A 25,835-nucleotide genomic window follows, 5' to 3' on the forward strand; every position below is an offset into this window, starting at 1 on the left:
CTTCCTATTTTTATAGTTGGCTTTCAGCTCTTGAAAGCACAAAGTGGCTTCATCACCTATCTGTGCTTTTGAAGTCGGCCCTTCTGGTGGTGCATGCTGTGGATCGTGACCAGCGACCTGTACTAGTGCACTGTTCAGATGGCTGGGACCGCACCCCTCAGATTGTGGCACTGGCTAAGCTCTTGCTGGACCCTTATTACCGAACCATAGAGGTGAGTGTGTCCAAAGTGTGGGAGTTGGTACTGTATAACAAGTGTGGGTGGTCTCCGAGAGTCTTACAATCATTTTTTTTGGGGGGGTGGGGTAGCAATTAGATCTAAAGAAAACCAAATTTGTTTTTAATTATTCCTCCTGCACCTTGAGCTACATTGTTAGAGGTGCCTGCTGCAGTTCTTATGCCTGTTAAAGTGTGACAGATTGTAGGTTACAAGGTATTGAGAAATATAGATCTTTTCTTTTATAGTCTGTCTACATGGGAAAGTTCTGGCTAACCCAGGAAAATGAGGCTTCTTTAAAAAGGATTTTGGTTTGCTTCTGATAATAGGTCTAGATATTACCAAAAGAGTGTTCTATCAAGAAGGAGTCTGACCCTAAAATAACCTCCTTTTGGGTTAAAGAAGTAAGAAAAACCACAAAGTACACTTAAACATATATATAAACATTTGTAAAAATCTAGGGTGGGGAAGGATTTTACAAAAATGACTTTGTAAATATAGCACCAAATGTGCAAAATTCAAAATAAAAGGAAAATTAAGGGGGAATATATGGCTTTTATAAAACATTAAATATTAATTTTTCTCTGGGAAATTGTCCCTCAAGTGCCAGGCACAGTGGTGCACACCTATAATACCAGCAGCTTGAGAGGCTGAGGCAGGAGGATCATGAGTTCAAAGCCAGCCGTAGCAATTTAGCAAGACCCTGTCTCTAAATAAAAATACAAAAAAGGGCTGGGGATATGGTTTAGTGGATTAAGTGCCCCTGGGGCTCAATCCCTGGTACTCATTTTATACACACACACACCCCTCAAGATGTTAGTCTGGAGGCTAAAAGTATGAACAAATTCAAGAAAGGGGCTTAGTTAACAAAGATGCATTGTTAGGGCCCTTTCAGTGAGTGTGGAATGGAGTTCAGATAATTGAGAAAGTTCCTTAGACTTGTGTACCAATAGAAGGAGCTGGCTATGGACCTAGGCTAGAGGAACCTACTGGGAAGCTGTTAAAGGGGGTTGCTGGTGGTGACACCAGGCTCAGGACTGCTATAGTGTGGATAGCCCAGGACAAATTGTCTTTCCTGGGTGCCTCCCTGCAGGGTTTCCAGGTCCTTGTGGAGATGGAGTGGCTAGATTTTGGCCATAAGTTTGCTGATCGGTGCGGTCATGGGGAGAACTCGGATGATCTGAACGAGCGTTGCCCAGTGTTTCTGCAATGGCTTGACTGCGTTCATCAGCTTCAGAGGCAATTTCCTTGCTCTTTTGAGTTCAATGAAGCATTCCTTGTGAGTTTGGGCTTCTGATTCTACATTTTGGGAACCATCAAAATTGGAGGTGTTACTTATGCAAATATTAGTGGTCCAAATTTCACATGAAAGTATGTAGCCTTTTTATAATTTAAGTAGAGGGGTCATTATTTTCTCCTATTTTTATTTGAAAACAATAATAAATAGGCATTTGTTTACTTAGTGAATCCAGATGTACCATTTTTTTCTTGTAAACCTTGAGTTGTTTTAAACTTAGCTTTTAAAAGAGATGATAGAAACCCTAAATAGTAGTTAGAAATAGAAGCAATTAGTGTGTCCCATATTCCCTCCAGTCCATCTACCAAAGCCCCTACTGTCTCCAAAGTTTTCTGCTCCCTTCTCCTTTGATAAAAGATGCACTATCCTTGTCCTTTTTAGCCTGTCTGTTCTGCTATACACAGTTCCCATCTCCTTCCATTTGTCCTGCTGGCTAGCTCCAGCATTTCTCCTCTTTCCTTCTGCAATGGCATATTTCCCTTTCCCAGATCACAGCTGTCAACATACAGACAAAGTATAATGTATATATATTGTCTTATCAAAACCCTTTCTTGGTCCTGCATTCTGTTCTAGCTATTATCCTGTATTTGTGGTCTCTTTTACTGCAGAGCTCCTATATTAGCTATCTCAAATTTCTTCTGTTCTTTTCACCCACTCCAGGAAGGCATGCACCATAACACTTTGCCAAAGCTACTCTTGTTAAGGTTACCAATGATCTTTCATGTTGCTAACCCAGTGATCAGTGCTTAGTCTTTATCTCTTTGATCCTTCAATTGTAATGGCACAGTTCAGTTTCTTTTTTGAAATACTTTCTTCAAGTTGACCTCTTACACTTACCACTCTTATTCTCCTCTTCCTCTCTGACTGGTCCTTTCTGTCTGCTTTGCTGATTCCTCTTGGTCTCCCTGGTTCTGAATCTTGGAATGCCCCAGGGTTCATCCTCCAGGCTACTTTTCCATGTAACTACTTGAAGGATCTCACCCAGTCTAGTGGCTTTAATTGCTCTCCATGTGATGAGAATCCATTCATCTTAGACTTCTACACTTAACTTCAGCCACAATCATGAACACTTGGTATCTCTATTTGGAGGTCTGAATGGCATTTCAAACTTAATTCATTTAAAACTTGATTCTTGATTTCTATATCTCCCCACAAACTTAATCTTTTAAGAGTCTTCCATTTCACCACATGGCAACTTCATCCTTCCAGTCATTTAGGGCAAAAACATTTATGCCGTCTTCAACTCTTCCTTCTTATTTCACATTCAGTCTATTAGAGTCTGCAGTTCTGCTTTCAAAATGTGTCTAAAACCTATTATTTATTGTCACCTCTACTGTGTCACACTGGTCCAGGCCACCATTATCTCCTACTCTCATTTCATATAGTCAAGCTAGTCCTTCTAAAACATTAGACAGACCATGTCATCCCCTGCTCAGAAACCTCCAGTAACTATATTTCAAACAGTAAAAGCCAAAGTCTTTAAAATGGCTTAAAGGGCCATTCTAGAGGTTACCTCTCTAGGCTTGTTTCCTCCTATCCCTCCCTCCCTTCCACTGGCCTCTTAACTATTTCTCAGACTGTAAAAGTACTCCCCTCAGCCATTGTGCTTGTGGTTGCCTCTGTCTAGAGCATTTTCCATCAGATACCCACATGACCTCCTCTCTTCCTTCTATCATGTCTCAACCAGTGAGGCCTTCCCACAGCCTAGCCCCTGCCTGGTGTCCCTCTCACCCTGTCCTATTGTTCTTCATAGTATTTGTCACCTCTGCCCTAGCTAGAGTAAGCTACATCAGGGCAGGAAAGCTGGTTGATAATTGCTGCATATCCATCACCTCTGGTACCTGTAGTCCTGCCTGGGGCAAGTGAAATGTTCAATAATGATTTGTGGAATAAACAAATAGTTTTACAAATGTGCTTTCAGCTTTGACACAGTTTTACACTGACCTGCTCTTGCACCCAGCTTCTGTGCTCTGTTGCTTTTGAGGATGGCTGTTAACTCAGAAGCTCAGAGACTGTTGAACAGGGAATCTAAGAGGAATGGGGGTGTACCAGTTTATCTTTAACTCAGAAATGCTGGTGGATAGAGTCAGGCCCTGGAGTTGGTGGCATGAAGAGGAGGCTATTGTGTGACCAACCGGGCTTCCCTATCCTGACAGCGTAAACTGAAGTGCTTTCAGACATGTCGGGGTAGATGGCTCTGCTGGGCTCCCATGTGTGCCCTACTGCATGATTTTGCCTCATTGGACTCCCATAGGTGAAACTGGTGCAGCATACCTATTCCTGCCTCTTTGGAACATTCCTGTGCAACAATGCCAAGGAGAGAGGGGAAAAGCATACTCAGGAACGAACATGTTCTGTATGGTCGCTTCTTCGGGCTGGCAACAAGGCTTTCAAAAACCTACTGTATTCCTCTCAGTCAGAAGCCGTATGTATCCTTCAGTCTTTCCTCTGTCATCAGCAGAATGAGTTTGGGGTGGGGGACATATGGGAGCCCTGTTTGAATAGTGCTTGTTTTTGTGAAGGCATCTCTATCTATGGATGAACTGTTTCCATTTTCCCTCACTATTCTCAGAAAGAACTGTTTTCTGATGATGCTCTGACCTGCTTCTGACCACTTTGCTTAGGGTGTTTTAATATACATTTCTACTTTGCCACCCTAGACACCAATCTTTTCTGGCACTTCCTCCAGAGCTTAATTTATTCGTAGCATGTTTTGTTTAACTGGTGGAAGAGCACTTAAGTTGTTTTGTGGGTGCTTCTCATATCTCAGAAGGAGCTGTTCCTAGGCCCCTGGCACCTCCTCATGTACCAGGTGATGATATCCTCTGAAGCTTCTGTCTCAGCACAAAACTGGGTCTGATACTGATTATGTGTATGTGATTCTCTGCTCATATGAGAGCTAGCAGGCCCTTTAAGACTTTGTTCCTCAAAGGAATACCTTCTGTTCAGCAGAGAAAAAGGGGCACATACATTTGCGTGTCAGTAGATGGTAAAATTCCTTTGTTCAGAATGCATCTTAAACCCATAAGAAACCAAAGCAGGTTAATCAGAAGTTATATTGCTTAACTGGGCTATTCCTATGCTTCTCATTACATTTAAATAATCAGATCAAAGATTTAAGCCAACTGCTTCTCTCCCTCCTTCACCCTGCCTCCTGGAGGAGTAACAGTGCAAGAAGAAAATACCCTCCTTTTCACATGATTAATTTAAATGATCCTGTAAAGCAGGTTTCACAGTTTCTGCTGAAGCCAGGCTTTAATACAGGAAACAAATAATCACTGTAACAGAATGACTCACTTTCTTATGTAGCAAATCAAGCTGATGAAAGTAAGTCATTCAATAAAGATGACCTGAGAAATACTTAATGAAAAAATGGACCTTTAAAAGATCCTTTCAGACTTTCATGCCCATAAGAGGTGCTTAGGTGAAAAATGTTGCCAAACAGAATCTCTAGTCCTATATTGGCCTTTTTGGGAGATAGCTCTCTATCCACTGATGCTGCTTCCCCAGGGATCAGTGTCCTAGCACTGTGGGGTGTTAGAGCTGGGTGTATATTCTTGATCTTTCCAGATATTTCTAAAATGCTTATTGGGACATATGTAAATCTGTATCCTCTCCCCCTCTTCAGGTACTGTACCCTGTATGCCATGTGCGTAACCTGATGCTGTGGAGTGCAGTATATCTGCCCTGCCCGTCTCCTTCTACCCCTGTGGATGACAGCTGTGCACCATATCCAGTCCCAGGCACCAGCCCTGATGATCCTCCCCTGAGCCGGTGAGCTCAGGGGTGATGCCACAGGCCTCAGGTCCTGTGTGGGTATATTCCTGTATGGAAACATGCCAGGGATGGTTAAAGATCATGATATTGTCTGGCTCCACAACATGTTCTTAGGTCTCTAAAGTTTTCTCTGGGAAGATAATAAAGAGCCTAGTTTCCAGAAGTGAGTTGGGCCCTGTTCTACGACATGCACCAAGCAGTTTCTCAGTGATAGAGTACATCCTCTGTGCTCTTTGTGAACCCTGGTTTGTATTTCATCCACTACTCTCTGCTCCTGCCTCCCTGTTCTGATTTGTCTTCTGAGTTTGGAAGCAAATGCTGTGAGATGATAGAAATGTTGGCTTTGCTACTTATGAATTAGCTTTATTAAATTCAGAGTGATTGGGTAATAAATTAAAATACTGTAATATCAAAGAATCAGCAGTCTGCCCTTGCCACCAGTTGAGGAACCACAACAGCATCAGGGAGAATGCCTTTTGAAAATAACATTTGCTGTTAACTTATTTGTATGGATGGGGCATAGGGTAGAGGCAGTGCAGATAGGAGGACTTATGAGGGAGCTTTGCACTCCAGAACATTATTTGAGATGTCATAGCTCCAGCTTGTTAAAACCTGTTGTCTCCTGATCTCCTCTGAATAGCCTCCAAGATTCTCACTTTTCCCAAATTTCTTTCTTTTAGCCTACCAAAGACTAGATCATTTGACAATCTGACCATAGCCTGCGACAGTACAGTACCTCTGGCCAGCCGGCGAAGCAGTGACCCCAGCTTGAATGAGAAGTGGCAGGAGCACCGGCGGTCTCTGGAACTGAGCAACCTTGCTGGTCCTGGAGAGGAGCCTTCCGCTGACAGCCTAGGAAAGCCCAGCCGGGTGCCCGGGGGTGCTGAGCTGTCCGTGGCAGCTGGGGTGGCTGAGGGGCAGATGGAGAACATTTTGCAAGAGGCCACCAAAGAAGAGAGTGGGGCTGAAGAGCCTGCACACAGGGGTAGTGTGGAGATGCCACAGATCACAGAGGAGAACAGGATTGCAACTGAGGACTCAGCCATTGTATTTTACCAAAAAGCAGAGTTGGGTGATGCTATTCTGAGGAGCCATCCAGACTCCAGCCTGTCTCTATTCTCACAGGGTATTCCTGAAGAGCAGGGTGGGCCCAGTGTTCTCTCCAGTTCACTCCAGGAACCCTACACGAGAGAGGATTCTCGGGAGGTTTCTTTGGAGCAGCCTCCAATAGAGGATATTGCAGAGAACCAGGAGGATGCAGCTCCTTCCATCCCAGTAGATGTAAAAGTTGGTTATGGTACCTCACTGTCTAGTTCTCTGCCACCTTCCCAAGTCCCTTTTGAGACCAGAGGACCAAACATGGACAGTTCCATGGATATGTTGATGGAAGATAATGTGAAGTCAGAAAGTGGACCCCAAGTCCACCGTAAGCCTTGCCTGGATATCACTGGCAGGTTCAGTGGCAAAGACATGCTTCCCCCAGCACTGGAGCCCAGGCCTGCTGAGAGGAGCCTCATCGAGAAGCCACAAGGGGGGTCTGTGGTACACAGGACTTCTCCTGGCAGCACTCTTAGCCCAACACGGGCCCCTTGTGCCTTGCCTTTAGCCGAATGTAAAGAGGGGTTTGTGTGTAACAGTGCCCCAGAGACTGAAAACAAGGCCTCAGAGCAGCCCCCAGCACTTGGCACCCTCCAGAAGTACTCCACACCCAATGGGCACTGTGCCAATGGGGAGGCTGGGAGGAGCAAGGACTCGCTGAGCCGCCAGCTGTCTGCCACAAGCTGCAGCTCTGTCCATTTACACTCGAGAAACTTGCACCACAAGTGGCTGCATAGCCACTCGGGAAGGCCATCCGCAGTCAGCAGCCCTGAGCAGCCTTCCCGCAGCCACCTGGACGATGATGGCATGCCTGTGTACACAGACACAATCCAACAGCGCCTGCGTCAGATCGAGTCAGGCCACCAGCAGGAAGTGGAGACCTTGAAGAAACAAGTCCAGGAGCTGAAGAGTCGCCTGGAGAGCCAATACCTGACTGGATCACTGCGCTTCAATGGGGACTTTGGAGATGAAGTGGTGAGTGGGTCATGGTTCCTCTGTAGCCATCTGAGAGAAGATGGCAGAGCGAGGATGGTGACTGGTGAGGATTTCTAAATGAATTGAAAAGGTTTAAAGTAGCCCTGTTCACGGAGGCTGAAGATCAGCCTCAGCCATGTAAATAGAAGACTATCTCTTTTCTGCTTTGCTTACTTTCATGTCTTGTTTGGGCAGTTAGAGAAAGGAAAGAGCATGCACTACATGGACCTTCAGATCTCTTCAGAGAGAGGATTCTCTGTTTTCAGAATGACATTTGAAGAGTAATGCCAAGTATTTTGTGAAATTGTAGTGCTTGTCCTACATTAAAACTAGTAAATTGATAGCCTTCCCAAATGTGGGCTGTAACTTTTAAGGTTAGATTTTTTTTTTTTTTTAAACAAATGTTTGTATCCACTTTTTGGTAGATGCTGGCAGTAAAAATGGAGAGAAGGGATTGGTTTCTAACTGATGAAGCTGCCAATCAGAAATGAGAGTAACAGAGTAGGGTTTTCAAAGAGGGGCTATCTTCTTGGTGGGTCTTGTCAAGTGCAATTGTGAACTGGCCTCTGAAGCAGTCATTGTACATTAAAGGCGGGCACATCCAATGACTTTCAATCCAGAGTAACTTTTTGGCCTTTACTTCATACTAATGATGGTTTCTCATTGTTGCAAAGAATCCTTCAGAGAAAGGAGGCCATGCCCAAAGCACTATTTTAACAAAGTGGCATGGCTGGATCAGCAGGTCCACCAGGGCAGCTTACATTGGGAGTTCAGTTCCCACTCCATCCTGGTCACTTCTCTCCCACATACTTCCTGAAACCCTAAGGTCCATGTTTTGACTCCAGTGTCAGTGCACACAACCTGGGTATCTCCTTTCAACTGAGTCCAGCATCATCTCTGTACCTGTTTAACCCAAGGCCCAATGGTTGATGTATCTCAGATTCGGTAGCCCTAGTACTTAGGCCTGCACCTAGTCCTCAGTGCTCCCTTCTTCACCAAGCCCTTTCTTCTTTTTGGAGGAGACCGGGTTCATTCTGTTCAGCTGTGTTTGTTTGCCAACAGACTTCAATCCCTGACTCGGAAAGCAATCTGGATCAGAACTGTTTGTCTCGCTGCAGCACAGAGATTTTCTCTGAAGCCAGCTGGGAGCAGGTGGATAAACAGGACACAGAGGTACAGGCTCAACCCCTGCTCTCAGTGCCATCCATGCAACTATTTGGTGGTTTTTCTTCGGCCCCATCCCAGCCCCATGCCCCTTACCAAGGAAGAACCTCATAGCACAGTTAGTCCTGAGCTTCTGGTATTTCAGCTTCTGTGAATCCACATCAGGCCCATCATTTCTGAGCCAGAGAGACTCAGCAGGTTGGCCCTCTGTCTACATTGCCTCTGTGAACTGGACCCTTGCCAGCCCTCACAGCAACCTAGGGTGATGCTGCCACTTTATCTCAGGGGAGATTGGAGTCCCCTCCAGGGAAACGATTTGGACGCCTTTCTTGTACTTTTGGCATCAGACCTGCTGGGCTGGTGCTTCCAGGGCCAATATGGTCCTTGTGACTCTTGCTGCCCCCAGCATGGCTCTGTTGGCTCCAGCTGCCTGGCCCATCCTGTCACACTAACCTGGCCCCATCTGTTTTGCAGATGACCCGTTGGCTCCCTGACCACCTGGCTGCCCACTGCTATGCGTGTGACAGTGCCTTCTGGCTCGCCAGCAGGAAACACCATTGCAGGTGCCCGTGGGGGGTGTGGGCTGGGTGTGGAAACTAAGCTTTGACCCCCAGAGTCTGCAATATAGTGGATGGCAGGCATCTGGCCGGCAGTATGCTGTCTGGGCAGACTCTGGCAGTGTGCTGTCTGGGCAGTACCTATGAATTTGGTGCGAAGAACTACATTTGATCTTTCTTCCAGTTGAGAGTGATCACTATTGTATTTTGAAATGTTCAAATGATAGCTTCTCCCTACCCCATGCCCCAGATTGGTGAGGCAATAGCTACCACTCAAATCAGTTTCTTATTCCCATGATAAAATTCAACATTACTACTGTGAGCAAAAATAGTTTTCTGTCTGTGGGCAGGGTACTTCATCCCTGCTCCTTGACCCTGAACTTCTTGTCCCTGTGCCACTGATGAACAGCTGTAGCTGAGGGGAGTAGTAGAGAGCCGAGGATGGTTTTCAATTCATATGACTCCCAAACTTATTTTCTCTTTCTTGGTTTGGGTAGTGAATTACTAGGGATGCTTTGGCTTCACTGGGGTAGTGACTGGCAGATGTTCAGTGTTCTTGGGATAGAATGTTTATCAGAATTGGACCATTGCTCACCACATGCGTGAACCTGGTTTGAAAGTGGGACAGCATCTTTATCTGTTAATGATGCTTCTAGGACCACATGTCTTCCCACCTTGCACCCCAAGCCCAAATATCTTTGGTTGGCTTCTCCTCTGAGCTCTTTCTCCCCTCCTTGCAGGGACACTGACCGTGTTGATCAAACGTGGTGAGCATTTGCAACAAACTGTCTGTGATGTCTGCACATCTATAATAACTTCTCTACACTAATGCTGTCATCTCCCCTTTCTGCACTCAGTGGGGTGAAGCCTGAGGTTGGGGAGCACAGGCAGGCAAGTGGGCTTGGGGGTGGTCCTCAGCAGCTGATGATGGAGACCATTGAGGTTGAGTCCAGCTGCAGCCATGTGCTTTTCTCTTGACCATACAGGTCAGCTGGGCTATCTCGTCTGTAACAAGAAACAGTGCTTCTGCAGGGTCTAATTTTATGGAGGAGCCAGTTGGGTTTTCAGAACTATTTCTTTTGGGTCAGTCATTCATTGAAATAATGCTGTAGCTTCCAAGTATCAGTGTGCCTTTTTGTTTTGTTTTTAAAGAGACAGAACTGAACAAGTGATCTTCACAGAGAATGTTTTAGCATGGAAGACTTTAAGGGCAGACTCCACTTAGGTCTTTTGGAGTCCCCTGAAAGAAGTCAGAGAAGCTTAATTGATCAAATTTGTATCAGATTTTTGAGCTGAACTCCAGCAGGAATATTAAAAAAAAAAAAAAAGCATAGGCATTCAGAAAATTTTCTGTGTAACCACAGGTTCTCCGTGTGTTCATTTTAGTTTTCTGTGGCTCTGTGGTCCACCTTTTTCTCTGTAATGTTCTTTTGTCCCCAAGTAGTCTTAAATATTCTCTCCTGTGCCTGAGTGGCCTTAATCCAATAATAGGTTTGCATACTGAGGGGTTTGACTGAAAAGGGCAGAAAGAGATGCTGGCTGAGAAGGAGGCTTTCCCTTGAGCTGCTTTCCCCTCACCGTTGGTGGGCTGTGTCATGACCCTTGGAGTTTGCTGTGCTGAGCTCATTGTGATTAGTTTGTACTTTAAAGTCCAACAAAAGTAGAGTTATAAGGTAGGCAGAAACTGATCCTCTGACAGTTCTCTTTCTTGTTAGCTATGATGGGCATTGATCTGGACCACACAGATGCATCAGAGCTGGGCTTTCAGTGGAAGAGGGTGAAGACCTGGGGCCTATGTTGTAGTCAAGCCTTCTAGCAGATCTCTTTGAGTTTCCCTGGAGATAGATGCATGGGGCAGGGCAGTGAGCCATACTGACTGACAGCTGTCTAATAAGGGTGTGTGTGTGCACGTATGCTCATCTGTGCTCTTGTCTTTATACCTCTCCTCTCTTTCACTTTCTGAGCATGCATTATGGGCTGCTTGACTCCTGGCTTTGCATGCTGCCTACAGAGCCATCCTAAATGGGAGCAGTCTGCCCTATAAGTTGTTGCCTCCAATCCTCTTGGGTAGTGGCCCTTGGATAAGGCTCCTTATCCCCAGCTGGGCTGGATGCTTGTTTCTTTCCTCTGAGGGCCCAAAGACAACTCCATTTGACTCTGATCACTCAGTGATCACAAGATACACAGAGGCCATTGCCTAGGTAGGTGTGGCCACTGGGTAAGTTTCTAGGTCAGGACTTACCATTTAGCTAGTAACTGCTTCTGCCGTGGAACCATTTGTTCTCACAGAGGTCTGTCAGGCAGCATCTTCCTGTACACCTGATAACCTTGAGCCATTGTGGTAAGACAGCCAAGTATCCTTGGCCTTAAAGTGAAAATGACATGTGATTCTACTAGGTAGGGATATCATTCCTGCCTATCTTGTTCCTGGGCCAGAGAAATGAAAGTGTTTGATTTCAAGGGAGTCTCCAGCATATCCTAAAAAATCACACAGAACAAAATTCTGTTGAAGTTTGTTTCTTTACTGCATACTTGCTAATGGAAGCTAACATTGTTTTGTTTCTTCTTATCTCAAGGAACTGTGGGAACGTATTCTGCTCCAGTTGTTGTAACCAGAAGGTCCCGGTTCCTAGTCAGCAGCTCTTTGAACCCAGTCGAGTGTGCAAGTCTTGCTATAGCAGTCTACATCCCACAAGCTCCAGCATTGACCTTGAACTGGATAAGCCCATTGCTGCCACTTCAAACTGAAGCTCAGTGACCTGGGGTGGGCAGAGGCCAAGCTGCTGTCCCTCTGACAGGGCTACACAGCCTGAACAGACCTAGAGGCCCATGCACTTTGGAATGGGGGCATGGAATCACCTGTACAGAGTGACAGAAATTGGGATGTACCACTGGATTGTAGATTGATTTTTTTTTTTTTTTTTTTTTCCCCCTTCTCCCCCTTTCCTTCCCCCATCCCTTTTCCATCCTCCCTCTGCCTTCAAAAAGGAAAAAAATCCCCTGGTTGTTTTAATTTTTTTTTTTTTTTTAAATGGAAGACCAGAGGTTGCCAAGTCTCCTGTAATTGCCGAGCTGCTTACTGTCAGGCACACTGGGAGATGGCTTGGTGCTTCCTTATGGAAAGAGGCTGGTCAGAGCCAAGAGTGGAGGCCTGAGACAGTGAGCAGGAAAGAAGGTTAGCACCAACATTTGTGATCATTCCTCATACCACCACCACCACATCAAAGTTGGTTGGGAAACGTTTGTTGCCAGGGAAGCTGGAAGCATCTTTCCCAAGAGAACCTTCCCAGGTGCCTTCTCTCTCTTTGAGAGGGGCTGGGCCATCCCACTTTACAAACAGAAAATGAGGTTTATATTTGGAGGGAGGGGCACACACAGCAAATGGATCCCTAAGGCCCCATTTTGGGGAAGGTAGAAGGAGCTAGGGATGGGTGATCAGCATGTTGTTCCCCATGGGATTCTGTTTTTAACTTGACCCAAATTGTCTAGGGCTCCCTCCGTTTTTCAGGGGGCTGCCTCCTGGGCAGGCCAGATAGTGCTTCCTTGGGAGTGAGAGTACAGAATGGCCAGAATGTGGTGTCCTGCTTCCATGGCCAAGGCCCGCCCTGAGCCCCAGGAACACCTTGGAGCCACTTCCAGGGCCTGGTCCCCCAAACATTCTTTCTTCCTCAGCCAGGACAGGGAAATCCAGACTCAGGGTTCCAAAAATTCCCCATTCCCAAACCAAACAAATCATGGATCTTCCCCTTAAGGGGTAGAATCAGCCTTTATAGTTATGAAGGTCCCCACACAATCAGCCTTCCTCCTCCTTCCTTTCTTGGAGCAGCAGGAAAGGCCTAGCAGTCCCCCTGCCCTGCTTCTGGCTGCCTGAATGGGTACATGTCTGGCTGCTGGCCAGCAGTAAAGGGCCACTTGGTTACTCTGCAGTGTTCATTAGAGACGTCACATCACCTGGAAGAGATTTGGGGTACTTTTCCTCAGTGAGCTTTGATGTGGTCCAAAAAGAGCCTTAAATCAAGAGTATTTGTGATGGAGGTGGGTGTGGGGAAGGACAGGGAGGAATTTAGGTTTGTGCTTTGTGATGTTGGCATCCATGTTTTGTGCCTGCCCTCCCTCTTGGAGAAGGGCCATGCTTGGTTTTGCTGAATGCTGCTAACTGGTGGCAGGGAACATCATGTAAGGGGAAAGGGTGAGGTTAGGGAATGCTTAAGTTCCAGCCCTTTCCCTTTGGAAGCAGGTCCCTGGCCAAAGACAAGCTGTGTCTTAGGAAGGTGGCTCCTACGTGTGCCTGAGTATGGTTACACGTGGCCCAGAAACATTTCCTGGCGCTGTCAGTCCAGGCAAAGCCCAGAGTTTGAGCTTAGAGAAACAGGGTGTAATTCTTCTCCACACTCCACATGCTCTGATGGTGAAGGTAGGGAGAAGTAAGTGTAATTGAAGATTGTGCAGTTCTTAGTGACAGGTGCCAAGAGGTTATGATACGGGTTTCTTGGGTCTGATGTACAGTGTGAATAAATGCTTGCAGCTCTTAGCTCTTTTTTGATCAATGAAGCACTTTTTAAATATTTTTCTTTGTATGTAAAGGAGGAACCATAACTCTCCGTAGCTGTACATATAACCCTTTTCTCCTAAAGAGGAGTCAGTCAGTGCTCCTATATTTTTCATTTTTTGTCAAAGCAAGAAGTAAATACTTTAGAATTGTTAAATATATAAATAAAGTGAATAAAGTTGAGTGTTTCACATGGTGGCATTTGCTATAACATGTTTTAATTCTTTGCCCTGTGGTTTATCCCCTCTTGGTCACTTGGTTTCTTGGTCTCTTGGTGCTGATGGGAAACTTGACATTTGGCAAAGGAAAATGACAGATTTCTTTTCAACTCTAGACCTTGGCAAGGAGATTGATTATGATGCCCAAGCACTGAAAAACACTTCCTTAATGATTTTGCCCCTAAGCTCTCCCAAGTTAAAAAGGGGCAAAGCCATCGGGCATTTGAACAATTGACTGTTCTTCTGCATCGGAAGAATTGCACATCAGTAATAATTAAAACTACCTCTGACCTCTAGGCTCCTTGGTTTTTTTTTTTTTTTTTTTTTTTTTTTTTGCTGCTCCTCTGATTTCAGGGCAGCCAATTCTCTGGCCCCTGAACCCCCACTCCACCCCACCCAGGGAGTATTAGAGCCTGCATGCAGCAGGGAGCAGGCAGAGACATGGTGGGGGGAGTGGGTAGAAGACATCTTAGCCAGTCTTTCTTGGATGAAATAATACAAGTGGGCAGCAAGAGAACTTGGAGGCAGAAATAGAATTGAATATGACTGGATTATGTGCTTAAATAGAGCATCATCCTCCCTTCCCCCACAGAGAGGAAGCTCCATTCCTTAGATTTTTGACTTCTGTTTCTAGCTGAGCAAGGCCATGATTTCTAGTTATTTCTGGACTATTACTTTTTCTAAAAAGAAGTGGATTTTCTTTCCCTACATGGCTGTTTAGCATCCTGTCCATCCTGTGGGTCTGTAGGTGAGATGTATTACCTCTTTGGAAGGTTGGTGTTAAGTGGCACCTGGCTCTCAGGTCACAGCCTAAGGTCTGTGGTAAGTCAGGTGGGCTCTGTTCAGAGCACCCCAGGGGGCCTTCACTCTTCAGAGCAGGCTTTGTAGAATCTCTCTCTGGATTTCCCTTCTCCCTAAAGTGCATAAACATTTAAAAACAACTCAGCTGGTTTCAGTTTGAAAGCTGTGGGTGCCTTGTCTGAGAATAAAACTGTCCTCTGCAGATAAAGAGGGTTCCACCTTAGCCCCTTGAGTCTGGTTCAGTCAACTAGGGAGCCCAATCTGCATTCAGATCAAGGTGTGGAAGAACTTGAGTGGTGTCATGGCTAATGTGTTCCTATACACAGTACTGCTCTTCTTGAAGTGTAATGGCTCAATCCTCATCAAATTAAAACACTGGCATAATTTAGCAAGCCCTGTTGGGGGCCCATAAATGGAGAACTGCTGGGGATAAGAAGAGAGGAGCCAGAATACATACCTGCACATTATGACTGCCCTATGGAAGGTGGCTGTGCATGAGAAAAGCCATCTTCCATGGGCGAGGCCAGCTGTCTTCAGGCCATTATGTAGGGGAATTAGGCCTAAAGTAGTTGGCACTAACAGTGATCTTGAGCTGCCAGAATGTCCTTTTCATCTCCGAACTTGAGTATCCTGGTGTTTTCTCAATACACACATGCCACTTTGACCTACTTAACTCCAAGTCTCTTTCCTCCCCTTTATCCCATGATATGGCTGCCTTAACCCATTGGGATTTTCCAGTGGTGATGTATAGAACATTTTTTCTCTTATCAATTTTGTGTATCTGTTCACTGTTAACTTTGCATGTTAGCAAAGAGTATTCTAGGAAAAAGGTGCCGTGGCAGATCTAAAGGAGAATGAACAGAAACAGTGCAATAGAAATTGTTGAACAATTTCTAGTTTTTGATACTAAAATAGGAGTCAAGGGTATATCCTAGAATAAGATTGCAAGTGATTGGTCTTGAGATAACTGAAAAACTTGACTGTACTTGAGGTTAGGAGATCCCATGCCTATGGAAGTTAACTGTAGCCCTGACCTCTATCTTTGAAGAACTAGGGCTGATTTGAAGGTGCTGTTACAGGGTTTCATCTAACTGGTACCTGTTCAAGTGGCCTTTCTCTAGGGCTGCAGCTGTACCCTCCAAAATTACATTAACTGAGAGTAGAGCTAATAGGGTTTAAAATGGGCTCTAGGCTGTGGAGAGAATTGGAAAACATGACAGGAGTCCCAGCTGTTTAATTTCTAGTCACATTTCCAAGAAGGTTGTTTTTAAGTTGAGGTTACTGACAAGATCTCTCAAGGGCAGGACCAGAATGCATGAGAGGCTTCCTGTCGAGTAGGAGGTGACCCTTCTAAGAGTCTGACACTTAAACATGAGTCCTATGATCCTCAGCTCATAAACACATGGAAGCCTGGCTCGTCTGCTGCATGTTCGTGTGCATATGCCAGTTGCCTTGCCTAATCTAACAGACGTCTTGGACAGGGCCAGGCATGAGGTACGGTATGGGCAGGGGAAGGGGCATCTTTTGAACCGGGAATTAGTCTTTAAATGCTGCTATTGTATTTTATTTACCACTTAAGTTCTTTTCTATTACACCTAAGTTCTTAGTCAACGTTTCCTACATTGATCTAGTTGTATTTGAATTGTATTTTCAGTGAAGTTTGTTTTACCTTGGTACTTAAAATTGGCCTTTATCTCTTCCCAACTGGTTTATAAGATTTAAAAGAAAAAGAATGAGAATGTAACCTAGTAGGCACAGATGCTGGTGAAGAGATGTACTGGTGTGTTGCTGCTGACAGTAGTGCTTACCTGTTGTAACAGCATTGATTCTGCTGTAGCCTCATTGACCATTTAAGTTGAATAAATATGCTATTGTTACACACAAACAGTTGTTTAGCCCCTGGATTTCAGTTGCCCTTATGGTTCTCCAGTCAGTGCTGAGGCAAGGTCTTGTGTGCAAGGGATGAATCTGCTCAGCCTAGTCCAGGAGAGGGGTTCAGACAGGAGGTGGTGCCATGGGTCAGCATTTATAATCTCAAAGCAGGGTACAGAACACTTGATTCTGTGGTTTTTCTTTTTTTAAAGAGAGAGAATTTTTTAATATTTATTTTTCAGTTTTTGGTGGACACAACATCTTTATTTTATGTGGTGCTGAGGATCGAACCCAGTGCCCCACGCATGCCAGGTGAGTGCCTTACCGCTTGAGCCACATCTCCAGCCCCATTTCTGTAGTTTTTCTTACTATTCTGCAGGACCATAGTAGGTCGGGAGCCCTAGGCCCCTGAAAGGTCTACTAAACTTCCTAGAAAGATCTGCTAAAAAGAAAGGCTTTGGCTCTTAAAAGTCTAAAAGCTATTAATTTAATCCAGCCTCCTCCCTTTCATTGAAAAAACAGGCTCAGAGAGGAGCAAAAAGTCATATGTATTACCCAGTGAGTTTATAGCAAAATTTGAATTAAAACTTCCTGGTTCCTTCCCCCTCATTTCTTGGGTTTCCATAAAGCAACCTTATGTAAATAGCTATTTTAACTTGGTTCCCTTTGTGTTGGCCAGACCAGAAATCTTGGAGAAGGGCTTAATAGCTTTTACCAAAAAAGCTGTTAAATTATGAACCCTACTTTCTGTTCTAATCCAAATCAAAAGGGCATGATAATATAATTTTGTTTTTGTTTTTATTTTTACTTTTTCAACAGTATAAAAACAAATGATATCATTAGTATGAATAGTCAAAATTCAAGTCATAACATCTTTAATCACTGGGGTTGGAGAAGGAACTTTTTTTATTAATGCAAATGGATTAGTTGGGAACTGTTTCAGCATCCAGTTTACTTCTTAATTGTTTTGGTTGTATAATATGGAAGGGAATAAATCCTGATTTCATATAGATAAGTGATTTTAAATAGTAAGTCACAGCTTGCCTGCTTTCTCTGGTTCCTAATAGAACTGCAGTAGATGCTTGAAACAAATTAATAAAATATTCATCACTTGCCATATATCAGGTAAGAAACACTCAAAATTCTTATAGATGGTGGGCCATTAGCATTGAGTTGCTACAGCTTGGTGATCACAGCCCCTGGCCAGCACCCTCCTGATCAGTGACTTCTGCCTATATAGGCCACATGCACAACAATGGAGACCATGCTGTGAGGTGTTCGAAGCCTCAGCTAAAGTGTGTTTTAGACCCTTAAGGGTACATACTAAAGATTGTTTTTAATATTTTAATGCTGCATTTGGAATAAATGTATGCAAAGAATGTCTGAAGTGATGCCACAGGGGTCAATTTGAAATGCACCAGTTTGGTGGAAAGAACTAGACCCAGGTTTGAATCCCAGCCCTAAAGTACCAGCTGAGCTGCCTGTGAGCCAAATTCCACTACATCTTCATCTATAGCAGAGCACCTGGCACAAAAGGGGTTTGAAGCTAGTGTTTTGTAAATGCTCCCCTTCTCAAAGTCCCACAAGATGAGGTGGCTTTTGGCAGTCAGACATTCTTTTTTTTTTAAATTGATTTTATTTTTTTTTAAATACACTACAGCAGAATGCATTACAATTCTTATTACACATATAGAGCACAATTTTTCATATCTTTGTATACAAAGTATGTTCATGCTAATTTGTCTTTATACATGTACTTTTTTTGCATTACAATTCTTATTACACATATATACCACAAATTTTCATATCTTTGGTTGTATATAAAGTATGTTGACACCCAATTCAAGTCTTCATACATGTACTTTGGATAATGACGTCCATTACATTCCACCGTCCTTGCTAATTTCCTGTGCCCTACCTTTCCCTCCCACCTCTCTTCCCTATCTAGATTTCATCTAATCCTCCCATACTTCCCCTCCCTACCCCACTATGAGCGAGCTTCCTTATATCAGAGAAAACATTTGGCATTTGTTTTTTGGGGGATTGGCTAACTTCACTTAGCATTATCTTCTCCACTGCCATCCATTTACCTGCAAATGCCATGATTTTATTCTCTCAGTGCTGAGTAAAATTCCATGCCACATTTTTTTGGCAGTCAGACATTCTGACCCATCATAGCCCAGCAATGCTTCTGATCCAGCCACATTAAAAAACTAGCGTTAGTGAAATTTGGTATTTTTGTTCTTACCCTTTCAGATGCATAAAACAAGTGTTGCTATTCACATGAGTCATCTTACATTCAAGTCACCTTAAATCAGTGAAGTGGGTCCTGGTTGCTTTGACCTCAAAAGATTAAAATTTTTTGACTTTGAAGCATTCTGATCTCAATTTTTCACTAATTGCAAAGGTATCACTAGCCAAAAACAAACTAAAGTTAATGTAAGTGTTCTATTATAGAATTGAAACAATTTTCTAATACATACAGGTCTAAAATCATATAAAGATGGGCTGAACATGTGGTTCAGTGATAAGACATTTGCCTGGTAAGTGCAAAACCATGGTTTCTATTCCCAGTACCACCAAAGGAATAAAAAGCATATAAAGGCAGTAGGAAGGAGAGGGGCTCACAAATTGCTCTTTGGGGTTATTAGAGAACTCCTGAGTCCTGTCCCAACAACAATCCTGCTGAGGCTGGTGTCAGGTGTGGCCTCACTTTGCTGAACACTGAGGAGTTTTAAGTTCCTAACTGAAGACTGAGCTGTAAGATGTCAGGGGGAGCAGGGTGGGCTTTGCCTGTATGCAGTGTGGATGCCTGAGGTAGAGGCACAGGCCAGCTGTGTTCTAAACAAAGCATCTCTCCACCTGAGGGTAGAAGAGAAAGTAAAGACCGTGCTTTGAGATGGTCTCCCTGCCATCATCCCCCATGCCATAGGACCCTAAAGTAGCTGAGCATAATTAAGATTTTATCATCCAAGTTAAAACAGACAGGATAGCTGGGAATGGTGGCCCATGCCTGTAATCCCAGTGGCTGGGGAGGCTGAATCAGGAGGATCACAAGTTCAAAGCCAGCCTCAGTAATGGCAAAGTACTTAGCAACTCAGTGAGACCCTGTCTCTAAATAAAATTCAAAATAGTGCTGGGGATGTGGCTCAGTGGTTGAGTGCCCCTGAGTTCAATCCCTTGTACCAAAAAAAAAAAAAAAAATGTGAGTTCATGGTAAATTGTTCCCACTACATTTCTCCAGTTGGAGGATGAATCCCTGGAATCTGAGGTTCAAGTCCCCCCAGAAGATGCTAGTGTCAGCTGGTGTACACTGTACTAGCATAGCTCCTACTGTGGGAGTCCCTGTCAGCTCTTGGGATGTGACATGTGACCTCTGTCTTCTGCTTTCTGATTAATAAGGTAGCTAGCTGCTGTCTCAGGGTTCCTGGCTATGTCTGGGGGGTGAAAGTAAGATGTCTACTTTCCAGGAAGTTACTGAGATGAGCATCAATTGAAATGGAGGCTGCTGTTTTAAGTTCTTGCCTCTAAATAGCTGCCAACTGAGCTGTGGAATAGGATCTTAGTTTTATTGGGGTTGAGAGGAACAGGGCCTTGAACTCTCCACCCCTTGCTCTTGGAACTGCATCCACAGAGGAGCTGAGAAGCAGCTTTCTGAACTAACTGGTTTGAGCTAGTGGCTCTCCCCTAAAGGATGCCTTGCAGCCACAAAAGAGGACAGCCACCGTGGAAATAGCCTGTATGGGCCCTGCTCAGGTTGACTCGGGGTGTGGGATGTGGGAGAAATGAATTGTGAGAAAGCCTCAGAGCAGAGATTTCCCTCTGGGTACTGTGCCAGCATCTGGCTAGCTTGGGGAGAGGGAAAGAACAACTGTCACCAGCACTGCTGCTCTTTCTCCTCTTCCCCACCTTCACTTTCTCTTTCCCTTCTCAAATACTTACCCAAAGGTTCTAATAGGATCCCCTGCCTGAGAGACCCTGAGAACCGAGGAACACTCAGGGCAGTGTGCAGGCCAGACCCACATGACCTGCAGGCAAATAGCTCTAAGACTTGTTTTTCTCCTGAAAAGAGAACACACTATCTTTTGCTGCTCATTCTAAGTTGGCTGACATGGGAGCAGTAGTGGTGCATGCCTGTAATCCCAGTGGCTCGGGAGGCTGAGTCTGAGCCAGGTCAGACCCCTGTTCCTGGGCTCCCAGGGCTCCAGTGCTGCAGGAACTGCTCAGCTATACCCTCCAGGCCTGCTGAGGTATGGGGCAGGAAGAGGCTCCGGGGGCTGAGGGACTTTTAGCAGCCCAGAATGTGAACATCTATTTACAGAGGCAATTTGGAGGGTGTTCTCACTGCAAGGAAAGTTCTACTATTGAATTTTCCAATAGTATTTTTTACTTTAAAATAATTACACTGGGTTTGGGGATGTAGTTCAGTGGTAGAATGCTTGCCTAGCATGCAGGAGGTCCTGGGTGGCATCCCTAGGATGGCAAACAAAAACAAAGAATCTAAAACATTGTTATTAACACAGTATAAAAATTACCACTTCTTAGAGGCAACTAATTTAAACATCTTTATTTAGTGGGTTGTCATGGTTTTGGCAGTGGTTTCTTTTTTGTTTGTTTATTTTGGTACCAGGGATTGAACCCTGGGGCACTGAACCACATCCCCAGCCCATGTTTTTACTTTATTCTTTTGAGATAGGGCCTTGGCTAAGTTGATAAGGCTCGCTTTGAAATTGGAATTCTCCTGTCTCAGCCTCCCAAATGGTTTTGGTTTTTTTGAAAATGCAAAATGCAACAAAGCCTTACTAATTTTTAGCATGTGTTAAAGACTAGTCAAACTATGGTACTGGCTTTTTCATCAGAAACCCTACACTTTTGAGGTTAGGGCCCAGAAGCTGACAAAGATGACATCAGCCAGGTGGTATAGAGCTTTATGCCACGTCTCTCATAACTTTAGACTCTTTCAGCCTGATTTGGCTCCTCCCCAGTCCCCAAAGCTATGGAACCTTAAAGTCTAAAAAGCAAGTTCTTGCTGTCTCCGCCTCCAGCAAATGTCCAAGTGTTAACTGAGGTAAAAACCTAATAACCTCTCCAGCTTCACTTGCTTTTAGTTGATGTAAAAATTACTAATTTGTGTGTGGGGGGGTGTCACACAACTCATATTACACTATTAGTCTCCCATTAGCTTTTGGGTTACGATAATAATGGTTGCCTAGATTACTTTTCAGGGACTTAGGCTCCTTTTGCTGAAAATACGGATTCCTCTCTTGGGCCTGTAGATTTCCAATGTGTGGCTGGAATGAGATGAAAAAGCTTAAACATCTCTGCCTTCATATTGTGTCTGTCTCTTTTGCTGGCCATGATCTTTGGGTCAGATTTCTGCATGTAGCCATGTGAGAACATTTGAACATTTGAGAAATATTTTGTTCAGAGCTATCCAGAGTTGAGCTGATTAGACTTACTGAGTCTCTTTCCTCCCATTTCGAGGCTAAAGACACCTACCAGCCACCATAGAAATACCAGGCCATGAAAGGAACAAAAAAAGGTGGCACAAATTTTCTGGAAGATTTCTACTTTTCTCAGAAAAGACATGAATATTCCTCCCCTTTATTATGCAATATTCCTACTCTGTTATCTGTAACTGCTCAACCTCTATGGAGTGATTTGTGAGCATGGGTTGGTTCCCATTTCTCCATTCTTTGATCACTGAATAAAGCCTTTCTTTCTCCCTAACAGTCATCTCTTGAACTTTGGTTTTTCTGTCAGATGAACTTCTGAACCTGAATTTGGTTACCTGTCTTCCCCTTCACCGTGGAGCTCCCAAAAGAGTGAATTAGCTCCCCATGGTGTCTACTTCACCTCCCCTTCCTCCTCACTTTCTTTGCTCCAACTGCCCTTGTCACTGTGCTCCAGTGTCCCCAGCCCAAATATGTACCCCAGATCCAACTTCAAAGCATTCCTTCTTAACACCCCCCTCCAACAATGCATAGTTGCTACACCTCTGGTTCCCTATCTGCAGCTGCCTTTGACACCTTCTCTCTGCTTCCTGGGTGTGGGTACTCCTGAGACTCAGCTCTCTTTTCTCCTTTCACATTTGCTTCCCAGGAGATTCAGAAATCAAGTTGGGGGTGTAGCTCAGTGATACAGCATGTGCTTAGCATGCATAAGGTCCTAGGTTTGATCCCAGCACCACAGAAAAAATAATCATGGTTTTCAAAATGGAAACTCATTGCTATCACAGCTCCATATGAGTCTCTTTAGGAATGCAGGGGAGCCCACCTTTTGCAGGTGCTTGGGGAGACTGTATCAGGTGACCTCCCCAGACAGCCTATGTGACCATGCCTCTGGTAACACCTGGTGCTGCAGACCCCCACACAGCTCAATGATGTTAGTATAGGACTAGTTCTCAGGGGCCTGGAGACTCTGCCGGCTCAGCCAGGGTTCACCTAAACTGTCCTCTGCTGTTGTCCCCTGCTTCTAGGATATAGCTAGCACCTAGGGCCGAGTAAACCCAAGTGCCAATTTGCCCTCTTCTTTCCAATCCTGAGTAGAGACTTGGTCTCCTGTTTCCATGTTGTACTTGAATTCATGCCAACATCTCCACTGGCCTTTCCTGAGTCTGGGAAAATCTCTACCATTCAATCTGTTTAGAAACTGGGTCATAGAAAGTTCTGGAAGGAAGGAACCAGAGCAGCCAAAGCCACCACACTTGGCTTCTGTATGGCCTTAGAGCAGAAAAGCTGGCAGCAGGGCTCCCAGAGCACCCTATCCAGGCCCAACCCTCCATGGAGCCTTGTCCTCCAAACCACTCCAGGACCCATGACAGTGCTTGAAGGGACTAGTTGCATCTGAGGGCAGGAGTCCAGCACTGCTCAGGCCCCTCTGTCCCACTTCATTTCTGTACCCTGTAATCGCACTTTGTTGGCAACCCTGGCCAAGCCCTCAGCTGTGAGGTCTTTGCATCCAGTAGCCCTGGATGTGCCCTATGACTCATTCCTTTAACAAGGAATTGGGGGCTGAGGCTCTTACAGACTTTTCTGATGACTCAGATGCATCCCAGCCCTGCTATTCCGTAGACTACATGGCATTTCTGTTTCTGGCACTATTTGCCCTGAAGAAAGTGCCACCTATTACGGAAGATCAGGCAGGTAAATAAACATTCAAAGACTGTAGCCAAAAAGAACTGGGGCCTGAAAAAACATTTGAGAGTCAAACTACTTAAAAGACCAGAGTTTTGGGGCTGGGGTTGTGGCTCAGTGGCAGAGCGCTCGCCTTATAAATGTGAGGCACTGGGTTCCATCCTCAGCACCACATAAAATAAATAAATTAGTAAAACAAAGGTATTGTGTCCATGTTCAACTAAAACAAATTTTTTAAAAAATACCAGAGTTTCATATAGAAAAGAATGATAAATGTGTGATCAGGATTTTGTCTTGAAAAATGAAACGATTATTTAAAAAGTATCTCTTCTAAATTAATTGACAATCATATTTTTTTTTTCTCCTTTTTTTTTTTTTATTGTTGGTCGTTCAAAACATTACACAGTTCTTAATACATCATCTTTCACAGTTTGATTCAAGTGGGTTATGAACTCCCAACTTTACCCCGTATACAGATTGTTGTTTCACATCAGTTACCCTTCCATTGATTGACATATTGCCTTTCTAGTGTCTGATGTATTCTGCTGTCTGTCCTATTCTCTACAATCCCCCCTCCCCTCCCCTCCCCTCCCCTCCCCTCCCCTTTTCTCATCCCTGTTTAATGTAAATCTTCTTCTCAAGCTCTTCATCCTTGCCCTGTCCTTGTTTACTCCCCTTATATCAAAGGGGTCATTTGGTATTTGTTTTTTAACGATTGACTAGCTTCACTTAGCATAATCTGCTCTAATGCCATCCATTTCCCTCCAAATTCTATGATTTTGTCATTCCTTAATGCAGAGTAATACTCCATTGTGTATAAATGCCACATTTTTTTTATCCATTCATCTATTGAAGGGCATCTAGGCTGATTCCATAATCTTGCTATAGTGAATTGTGCTGCTATGAACATCGTTGTAGCAGTGTCTCTGTAACATGCTTTTATTAGGTCTTTAGGGAATAGACCGAGAAGGGGAATAGCTGGGTCAAATGGTGGTTCCATTCCCAGCTTTCCAAGAAATCTCCATACTGCTTTCCAAATTGGCTGCACCAATTTGCAGTCCCACCAGCAATGAACAAGAGTGCCTTTTTCCCCGCATCCTCTCCAGCACTTATTGTTGTTTGACTTCCTAATGGCTGCCAATCTTACTGGAGTGAGGTGGTATCTTAGGGTAGTTTTGATTTGCATTTCTCTAACTGCTAGCGATGGTGAGCATTTTTTCATGTACTTGTTGATTGATTGTATGTCCTCCTCTGAGAACTGTCTGTTCAGGTCCTTGGCCCATTTATTGATTGGGTTATTTGTTATCTTATTGTCTAATTTTTTGAGTTCTTTGTATATTCTGGTTATTAGGGCTCTATCTGAAGTGTGTGGATTAAAGATTTGTTCCCAGGATGTAGGCTCCCTGTTTATCTCTCTTATTGTTTCTTTTGCTGAGAAAAAACTTTTTAGTTTGAGTAAGTCCCATTTGTTGATTCTAGTTATTAACTCTTGCGCTATGGGTGTCCTATTGAGGAATTTGGGGCCCGATCCCACAGTATGTAGATCATAACCCACTTTTTCTTCTATCAGATGCCATGTCTCTGATTTAATATCAAGCTCCTTAATCCATTTTGAGTTAACTTTTGTGCATGGCGAGAGATAGGGGTTCAGATTCATTTTGATGCAAATGGATTTCCAGTTTTCCCAGCACCATTTGTTGAAGATGCTATCCTTCCTCCATTGCATGCTTTTAGCCCCTTTATCAAATATAAGATGGTTGTAGTTTTGTGGATTGGTTTCTGTGTCCTCTATTCTGTACCATTGGTCCACCCGCCTGTTTTGGTACCAGTACCATGCTGTTTTTGTTACTATTGCTCTGTAGTATAGTTTGAAGTCTGGTATCGCTATACCGCCTGATTCACTCTTCCTGCTTAGCATTGTTTTTGCTATTCTGGGTCTTTTATTATTCCATATGAATTTCATGATTCTTTTATCTATTTCTACAAGAAGTTCCATTGGGATTTTGATTGGCATTGCATTGAACTTATAGAGAACTTTTGGTAATATCGCCATTTTGATGATGTTAGTTCTACCTATCCATGAGCAGGGTATATTTTTCCATCTTCTAAGGTCTTCTTCTATATCTTTCTTTAGGGTTCTATAATTTTCATTATATAAATCTTTCACCTCTTTTGT

General features: G+C 44.1%; 1 protein-coding gene across 7 annotated transcripts in view; it reads left to right on the forward strand.

Moving 5' to 3' along the window:
• Mtmr3 (myotubularin related protein 3) overlaps positions 1-13,830 on the forward strand; it is a 122,081-nt gene extending 108,251 nt beyond the window's left edge. For 3 of the 7 annotated variants that reach the window (XM_078039700.1, XM_078039698.1, XM_078039705.1), the window contains 9 exons: positions 17-212; positions 1,309-1,494; positions 3,767-3,937; positions 5,141-5,286; positions 5,970-7,362; positions 8,425-8,535; positions 9,001-9,089; positions 9,824-9,850; positions 11,660-13,830. In XM_078039700.1, the coding sequence (XP_077895826.1) occupies positions 17-212; positions 1,309-1,494; positions 3,767-3,937; positions 5,141-5,286; positions 5,970-7,362; positions 8,425-8,535; positions 9,001-9,089; positions 9,824-9,850; positions 11,660-11,831 (2,491 nt within the window). In that variant the 3' untranslated portion in view covers positions 11,832-13,830. The remainder of the gene's footprint in view (positions 1-16; positions 213-1,308; positions 1,495-3,766; positions 3,938-5,140; positions 5,287-5,969; positions 7,363-8,424; positions 8,536-9,000; positions 9,090-9,823; positions 9,851-11,659) is intronic. The other 4 variants (XM_078039704.1, XM_078039702.1, XM_078039701.1 and 1 more) reach the window with 4 other exon arrangements.
• Positions 13,831-25,835: the final 12,005 nt, after the last annotated feature.

This window comes from Ictidomys tridecemlineatus, chromosome 2 (genome assembly GCF_052094955.1).
Source record: "Ictidomys tridecemlineatus isolate mIctTri1 chromosome 2, mIctTri1.hap1, whole genome shotgun sequence".
Lineage (NCBI taxonomy): Eukaryota > Metazoa > Chordata > Mammalia > Rodentia > Sciuridae > Ictidomys > Ictidomys tridecemlineatus.